Source organism: Taurulus bubalis (genome assembly GCF_910589615.1).
Source record: "Taurulus bubalis genome assembly, chromosome: 16".
In the NCBI taxonomy this organism is placed as follows: Eukaryota; Metazoa; Chordata; class Actinopteri; order Perciformes; family Cottidae; genus Taurulus; species Taurulus bubalis.
In genome coordinates, this window is record NC_136604.1 from 11,461,468 (window position 1) to 11,470,323 (window position 8,856).

At 40.0% G+C, this 8,856-nt stretch overlaps 3 protein-coding genes across 3 annotated transcripts in view; 2 read left to right on the forward strand and 1 right to left on the reverse strand.

Moving 5' to 3' along the window:
* Positions 1–497: 497 nt before the first annotated feature.
* On the reverse strand, positions 498–2,174 carry chrac1 (chromatin accessibility complex subunit 1; the record flags this gene model as incomplete). Its single annotated transcript, XM_079231651.1, has 3 exons — positions 498–624; positions 1,746–1,872; positions 2,016–2,174. The coding sequence occupies 3 exons, from the start codon at positions 2,172–2,174 to the stop codon at positions 533–535; spliced, it is 378 nt and encodes a 125-aa protein (XP_079087777.1). The 3' UTR covers positions 498–532.
* Positions 2,175–2,938: 764 nt separating this feature from the next.
* On the forward strand, positions 2,939–4,511 carry gatad1 (GATA zinc finger domain containing 1; the record flags this gene model as incomplete). The annotated part of the gene is made up of 5 exons (XM_079231656.1): positions 2,939–3,118; positions 3,508–3,630; positions 3,736–3,795; positions 3,972–4,155; positions 4,236–4,511. The coding sequence occupies 5 exons, from the start codon at positions 2,939–2,941 to the stop codon at positions 4,424–4,426; spliced, it is 738 nt and encodes a 245-aa protein (XP_079087782.1). The 3' UTR covers positions 4,427–4,511.
* Positions 4,512–5,539: 1,028 nt separating this feature from the next.
* The window catches only part of LOC306748395 (protein naked cuticle homolog 2), a gene marked incomplete at both ends in the record, with an annotated part of 10,479 nt that continues 7,162 nt past the window's right edge, over positions 5,540–8,856 (forward strand). The window contains 3 exons of the mRNA XM_079231561.1: positions 5,540–5,615; positions 5,832–5,858; positions 5,948–6,021. Of these exons, the coding sequence (XP_079087687.1) occupies positions 5,540–5,615; positions 5,832–5,858; positions 5,948–6,021 (177 nt within the window). The remainder of the gene's footprint in view (positions 5,616–5,831; positions 5,859–5,947; positions 6,022–8,856) is intronic.

Consider the following 8,856-nt stretch of genomic DNA (forward strand, 5'->3'; position numbering starts at 1 on the left):
ATAACTCATAACTGTGGAATATTATTTCTTGGTCTGTTACATGAAGTTAGCCCACAGAGGGCTGCAAATTAAGAGAAAACCATTTACTCCTCCCAATTGTTGTGCATGCAAAACAAGCACAACATTTATCAGACATTGTTACCAGAAAACCTTCAAAGATCCAATCCAATCCTAAAATGTCAAAATTTTGAGGCATGATTGCATTATGATTTATCTAAGGCTGCTTTGTTTAGGCCATTGTTACAAATTTAGATTTCTGGCATCAAGTATTTATCTCAGACATACAGTACAATTCTATGTTTTCTTGTGTTTGAAGGTGTGATCTCGAGTCTTCACATGTTCCTATTTGTGGCTTTATTTTCAGTTCAATGCCCACTAATGTCTTCCATTATCCCGACAGCTGAACTCGCTCAGTGTATTTGAAAGCATTGAGAAAGTTCAGAATGTCTCTTCTGCCAGAGCTCTCAATGAATGACAGGACATGTACATTTGATGACATCTGTCTGGACAAGAGATGCAGCCAATGTCCTTTTTAAAAGTCAGCGGCGTCATCGTCGTCGTTTTCTTGCATTTCCTTCAAAGACTGAAGATAATCTCGAGCCAAGATTTTCTTAGGCAGGATATCTATAAAAAAAAAAGAATAGTACACTGCGTCAAACTCGTTCTTACTGGCTAGATTTATACTCTTACTGTCGCTGTAAAATGCCGTCCCTGACTGTTGCAGCTTTTCAAGCCGTGTAAGGTGCTGTGAAACAGTGTTTACAGTGTCTTAATGGGTGATGACTGGTTGTGGAAATAAGGAATAACCTTTTAGAGTTGGGAAATAAACAAATATAAACCATTCAAATGTTGCTGAAAATTTACAGAAATGTACAGGATGGTTTAAATCCCCTCTCATTTGATATTGATGTATAGCATAATATAGCAAATTTCCTGGAGAAAATTAATTTCAAAAATGAGAAGAAAAAAAACATACTGCAAACAAAATTCTACTGCTGTCAGATATTTTCTGTGTTGATTCAACTTCATGATCATTATGTAGGATGTAGTTTGTGATGTTGTATTGCATTTTTAATATTTTGTCAGAGCTATTTATATCAATGAGGGTATAAATGTGCAACACAATACCACAAACTGCTCCATCCATAAACCATATAGTTGATTGTAACCTACCTGGAGATCAGATGCCTTTCTATTAGACTGCATTCATTTGAGCTAGCTTTATGTGTACACAAACACACACAATCGTATAAGGGCCATAACTTACATGAGCTCTGCAGGGTTCATAGACATTTTGACCAATGGATTTCCATGACTTTAAACCAAATTTCCATGATCAAACATTTTGTGAAATCTCGGTGTATATATGAAAAAATGTGAGAAAATGTAGTATTTAAACTAACAATGGGAATTCCAAAGCATACAGTATACCTTATATACTTCTTTCTTTTAAAAGCATATTAATTATTTCAAACTCAGCATAAATGAACGACATGAACAAATGAATATAACAAATGTCCATGACTTTTCCAAAACTTTGGGGATTTTATTTTTTCCAAGGACTTTTCCAGGACTGGAAATAACCATTTTAAAAGTCAGTTTTTCCATGACCGTGTGAACCCTGGCTCTGGAAGGCTCCAGGTTATTCTAAAGTGTAATGCTTCAGTGGTAAAGAGTTAGCAGGGACCAACATTACACGCTGCAGGAAGACCCTGTCGCTCCATCAGGCTGTCGCTGGGTCTCACCTGTGAGAAAGTGGAAGGTATCCGTCTCCTCCGCGGCGTTAGCCAGGTCGGTGTAACAGAGAGAGTTGGTGTCTTTACCGGGGCCGTTGTTGAATGAAGCCACCGCCAGGTGCTGCACAAACAGCTCCTTCAACAACACAACACAAGTCAGGACAAACTCAAACGTGAAATGGAGCAGCTATGTTTACAGGAAGCTAGCAGCGTGCTAATAATCCTCGACTGTATGGCGCTAATATCCCTGCAGCCAGGGATCCCGTTACGGCGGCTTACTGTTGCTTTGGTGGTGAGGAAGAGAGCGTCCTGGTTGATGCAGGAGACGTCAGGGGAGCTCTTCATTATCAACCTCACTCTGGATATTGGGAGGGAATTGTTTTTTTTGTTAGTTGACGACTGGTCGTCTTTGTCTGGAGTATTGTGAGACATCTTCATGGAGGACTCGCGCGGCGCCGACAGACAAGCGGAACTTGAAGTATGTTTTGAACGGTGAAGCGTTTCTTCTTCTTCGGATTAACGGAGATTGGCGCCGTTTCAGTGGATCACTGCCACCTGCTGGAGTGGAGTCACACGACTTTTTGTGCAACATAATTATCCCCCCCAAAAAATGTCCCAATATTACTATTATTGTCATATATCTTTCATATTACTTTTTAGGGCAATATAATTACATTATTCTATTGCTGAAGGTTTTACTATACACATATGTGAACTCTTTTTGCCCCCCCCCCCCCCCCCCCCCCTGAATATTTGTATGGTATTCTGTCATACTGGTTTTGTATAAATCAATTAATAATTAATTACAATGGATTTGGTGTCCAACAATAAAAGCTCAACACACAGGTTCGGCGTTTTCTCATCCAGTCCGGTGGCGGCGCTTGACAAAGGACTCGCAAACCACCGAAGAAGAGCCGACGTCAAAGAGGCGAAGAAGAAACAGTGGCGTTCGCAATGGCGGTGATTTGGCTGCGAAAATAAACAGTCCAGGTTACAATTAGATGCTGTAGTAATTATTGCAATTAATCTATTGTCATATCTGTCGCAGAGAGGACATACCTGTCTCTCCATTTGTGTCATTTGAAGGAGTCACGTCAGTGCGGTGTTGGTGACACACAGTTAGCAGGAGCTGAGCGAGCAGCCATCGTCTCATTGTTGAGCATTGGAGTAACGTTCATTTCCTCGTTTACTGATCCTTAACGATGCCGCTGGGTTTGAAACCATGCTGTGCTGTTTGCAAGACGAACTCTTCCTCGATGTGGAAGAAAGGAAACCAGGGAGAGATCCTCTGCAACAACTGCACCGGAAAGAGCTGCAGCGGCGGCGCCTCAGGACCCTCCATGTCCTCCATCACTCAGCCCAGCAATGGCGGGGGAAAGCAGGTTGGTTATTGTGTGTTAATAAATGTGCCTTTCACATGTAATGTTCCTCTTGGGTGCAGCCCAGACTTTGTGGTTATTTTAAAGGGAACCGTCACTCTTAAATATAGTTCACCTCCCACTATGTGAACTGGTTTTACAGAACAGTTGTGTACATTTCAAGAAGTACTTCCTCGAGCTGAACAGCATCATAGGGGATTTATCTTTACTCATTATAATAAGTTCCTTGGTCCCTTGGTGACTATGCAGGGACTTGAGGACGGTTCCTTCAATTTCAGTGTTGATCCTGTGAATTCCACCGAGACATAGGCTAAACTTCTGTTAACAAGTCCACACAGCTGGGCACATTGCGCTACTTCTAAGCTTAAATACCTGGTTTGTGTTGCTTTTAGTCAAAGCAGGAGATCCACAGGAGGTCTGCACGGCTGAGAAGCACCAAGTACAAAGCTCCTGCGTCTGAGAAGAAGGTTTCAACAAAAGGAAAGGGAAGAAGACACATATTCAAACTTAAAAATGTAAGTTAGAGATGGATTTCATAAGCACATTTTTCTGTTTATCTTGTTAATGTGCTGTGCTTTTAATACATGTATTTGACCCCTGTGTGTGATTTATTTCCTCAGCCAATCAAAGCACCAGAATCTGTTGCAACAATCATCACAGCAGAATCTGTATTTTATAAGGTATGGTGTTTATTCTGACTCGATATCTAATTAATCTATCCCATTTTCATCTGAAAGCATTTCCTGATCAGCTGATTGCAGCTTCAACTATGACTGTTGTACTAAACCTTTATCCAGTGATGCATGTGAGAGAACCAGACTGTTTTCATTCTTAATATGTATACTTGTATCCTTAGGGTGTATACTACCAGACAGGAGATGTGATTAAGGTAACGGATGAGGAAGATGGGAAGCCGTACTACGCTCAGATTCGAGGATTCGTGCAGGACCAGTACTGTGAAAAGAGTGCTGCACTGACCTGGTTAATCCCCACACAGGCCAGCCCAAAGGACCTGTTTGATCCTGGGACATACATTGTTGGTGAGCAATGCGAGATTCTTTAAAAAACACATGTTCAAGACATTTTTGTGACAAGTTAAGAACAGTCTGTTTTGTATTAGGTCCAGAGGAGGATCTGCCTAGAAAGATGGAATACCTGGAGTTTGTGTGCCACGCCCCCTCTGAATATTTCAAGTCACGGAGCTCGCCGTTCCCGACCATCCCCATTCGACCAGAAAAAGGTTACATCTGGACCCACATAGGACCGACACCAGCCCTCCCTGTCAAAGACTCTGTCAGTGGCAACAGTTAACACAGCTGTGTGATATGGACCTCAGTCTGTTTCTTTTAAACAGACTCATGTACATTTATGTAATATAATGAAAACAAAAAATGGTTCGCCACAGCCATTCCTTCACAAACAAGTTGTAGTTTCAATCAAGTTGTTTACATATTACTTTTTTCTGTAGATATAAACAAGAAAGCTCTTCTCCATCATCACTTTGTCTGTGATTGTTTCAGAAAATGGTATATATTCATTGATTGAGATGCTGTGTGGGCAATAGACTTTTACTATTTATTTTTTTCTTTCATTTTTTGAATATAATAATTGTGACAAAGTAAGATGCTGTTTGCAAAGTTACGGTGAAAGAAACTGAAATTGCCGTGCATGTTAAGTGTCAAAGCACGAGACTCTGAAGCATATGTAGATCTGATGTGTCCTTTGTTCGAGCGCCCACTGAATCTTTACCTCGTTTACAGGTGAGTTGTATGATGATGCTCTGCAGTGGTGTGTACTTGAGAGACTGTAAAATGATGATGGTTCTGCAATGTGGAGACAACTGGTGGTCAAAGCATAGTTTTCTCCGGAATACAGCATCAAGATAATACAGATCATAAAAGGCCATCCAAGTAAAGCATGCACATCCCTACACTGCTCACATGCTATATTCATATGAGCCAAACTGCGCCATCAGTTGCCTGGTCGTTAAACCGGTGTATATTATTGATATTATTGATATTGCGCTAGTCCCGCCCTACAGAGCTGTGATTGGCTAGTAGTACTTTTTTACCTCTATTGCCCAGCACATTGTCCGGGAGAAGTTTGCCATCTCGACTTTCTGCTAGAAATGGGTTTATTTTAACCTAAACCATGATCTTTCCTAAACTTGACCACGTAGGTTTGTTGCCTTAATAATCGAAGGAGATTTTTGGCAGAAACAAACTTCTCCCATTAATTTATATAAACAAACTAGCTGGTTAACTAGCAAACACCTAATTTAGTAAAATATAAATTAATCAGAAAAATAAACATATTAGCGCAAAAGGAACTACTTATCGCGCTAATGGAGCTTCATTACTCATTCTACAGCTTGTCACGTGTGTCATCCTAACCGACTTTAACCAAAGAAGGAAGTGCGCAGGGATGAATCCTCTCGCTCTGCCGCTGTACTCTTGGATATCTCCGTTACTTCAAAGGAGAGTCACCTCGCCTGTGTTCGGTAATGTCCCGGTGCGCTTCTTCCATAGATGTCATATTTCATTTTCCTTTCATGGATTGGACATTTTGAACTTTTCTTGATCCGATGAACCGGGAGGATTATGGGCAAATTCCAGTCCAAACTTGGTGAGGTTTATTATGACATCACAAAATGTTGAGTTTTTTTTTTTTAAAGATGAAATTCATTATATTCTCTTTTTTCTCATTGTTTGGACAGTTTCGAAACGCAGACAGAGTCCCGAAGGTAAGCCAGCCATCACAGAAACTGAACTAACAACATAGTTTTTGACTTGAGTTCTTTCATGTGTTGACAAATACTCTTGTGTTCTGCAGGTGGTAGTTTGGTTTCCAATGTGCTGACCTGTCAACGCGAGCTGGAGCGCATCCACAAAACAAAACTGACAGAGGTATAACATGTTTTTTTTTATGAATGATTATTGCATATATATTAGCCTCCATCTTATTGGTCTCACACATACAGACGCAAGTACAACTCAACCCCGAATGCACCCACATCGAGGATTGCACAAAAAGAGATCCCACGGTGCTTATTTTAGGTTTGCTTTGACACTGTAATGCTCTGTAGTTGATAGATCCCCAGATAGACTTGACGCTGTGATGCAAGAAAACTACAATCACTTGAAACCATGTGCAGATTTTTAATCAGATCAAACGATAGAGATTATATTGATAAAATAGACAATCATTTAGGTAATTTAGAGACATACTGATCATCTTAAAGAGTGTGGGGGAAGTTGTTTTATTTTATGAATTAAGCAAGGAAAAGCATGGACCTGACTTTATATTGAAAAGATCTACACATACACACAACAAATATTTAAAGGGCAACTTTGTCATCCAGAACATTTTTTTAAATGTATGAGAGTTTTATGTATACAATTTGTGAAAGTCTATTTCCATTCAGACGAAAGAAGCAAAGAAAAACACTGGTTTTATTGCAGTGCCAACAGCTTCATGTCAGTTAAGCAGTTTTGGGATAAATCGTATTTGCTCACATCAAATCCAAGAGACATAAAAGCTGTTTGGAGGTAGTCGTATATTTATTCTTCCGCCCTTTACTCCTCCTCCTCTATAAAGAGACTTCCAAGTCTATGAAGTGCAAACACAGCCACCCCCTCCAAACAGCAGGGTCTTTATATCCAGCAGAAAAAAAAACCTCCACATCTGGTACTGCTTTCCTTCTCCAGTCAGACAGACTGTGAGAGGGGGAGAGGAAAAAGAGGTGGGAGTGGGTGTTCGGTGGGTGTTTGATTGCGTAAATGGCATCACATGTAGACTGTTGGCATTAATGAAGCATTCACGTTATGATACTGTTGAAGAAAAAAAGTCCTCTTCATTATGTTTTATTTAAGGAAGACTGGGAAAACTGTCACATATTGTTCTATTAGCCATAAACAAACTGACTATATGAAACCAGATTTCAAAGGTTGCTTGTAGAAATAGTACATTATGTAGAGGTGAAAATAGAAAAACAACTAGCATGCCATTTTCACTTTTCTTCAGCTTGTTTAATCTTTTAGCACAAATACAAAAGTCATGATATTTTCTATGAGTTATCACCAGTGTTGTTGTTTTTGAGGTTTATGAAGTCCTGTATGAAAGGTCTGGAAAGTTCCACATTTTGGAAAAAGATGCTGAGTCTGCCAAGTTGTTTAAAAGTTGTGGTGGAGTTTCTGTGCTTGTTATTGGCATGAGATATTCCTGCGATTAGATTTTCCAGCCTAATATAGTTTAAATCTCCATGACAACACGACTGTAAACAGCAAAGATGTCATCATTTATGAGATGTTTTATGTTGTTTTCTGCTTTTGTTCTTACATGAACCTTATTTTTGTGTTCTTGAAACCCATTTCTTTACATTTTAAGAGTTTTTCCACAGATAAAAAAAGACACCCTGAAACTGATTGCTAAAATAAAGGTGTTTTAAAAAAAAATGAAATTAAAGATAGTTAGAGAAATGTTTGTGTATTCTTGTTTTTTTAAGCTAACCAGAGCTCCAGCTTTTGGTAAAACACTGAAGACCACAGAACCATGAACTGAATATTTACACACTTACCTGTCAAATAGCTGGGACTCAGGTGTCGACAACATCGGTTTCTCAAACACAAACCTGTTTGTTGTAATCTCTGGAGTGTGTGTGTGCGCGCAAGGGAAGCCGACTCGCCCTAAGTTTTCCTTGTCTTACATAACTAACGCCCATTAGTGTTTACGTTGACTTCTTCTATTTCGCTTGTTGTTTTGTTTGCACTGGGAATCTACCTTTCAATCCACAACATTTCTATCTGTTTTTCTGTCTTGAGTTGCCCACGTTACTTTAAGTGTTGAATAGGTTGTTTTTTGTGATTTATACGTTGGCTAACATCTATCCAAGACACCAATTTGTTTCGTTACTAATCTCTTTTTCGTTTGAAAACCACTCCAGAATTTGTGGTTTTCTGATATGATTTTCTTGTGATGACTTTGAGCTTTTCTATGAGGTTGTTTCATAATTCATATACTGTTTTATATACCCTTAAACCGAAAGTCACTGCAGCTTGTTGACTTGAATATGAGAGTACTGAAGTCAGCAGAGCATCATGTCTCCATGTTTGCGTCCCCACGGAGAAACTTCCTCTCCAGGTATCAAGTTATCAGAAAGGCTGTTGGACATTCTTGCTGAGACAAAGGCAGCTACTGTTTTGCCGACATTTGAAACTCTGTGATATCGGGATGGACGCATGGAAGGCTGATGTCTAATGAGGGTGTAAAACAGAATACTGATTCAATCGTGTGCACACCTTTCTACTACCTGCACCAGCTCTTCCACTTTCCACCCTCTTTCCCCTGAAATACAACCCAGCATCAAAGCCTCAGAGCAGGCAGAGCGACGAGGGTGTTGAGAGAGATTGGTGTGTGTGAGTGTACTTAGGTGTGAGGGCGCACACTCATCTGCATCTGCCGGAGCATCAGTGTGACGTGAGTGATGGATTGTTGTGTTGAGAGATGAGAAGAGTCTTGTTTCCGTTTTCAGTTCTCTCTTGCTTTGCAGAGTAGACTGGTTCCTACCTGAGAGAGGAGAGAGGAGCGAGTATCTGATCGGATGTTTTTTTTTTTTCACAGAAATGGATATGAACGTTAGTTTTATAATGGACGGAAGTTTTATAGTTCACTAAGGCATTTAAATAGGGTGGTGCTGCATACCAGTGGTTGGAATTTATTGTCCCTAGTAAATCTGGCTTCAT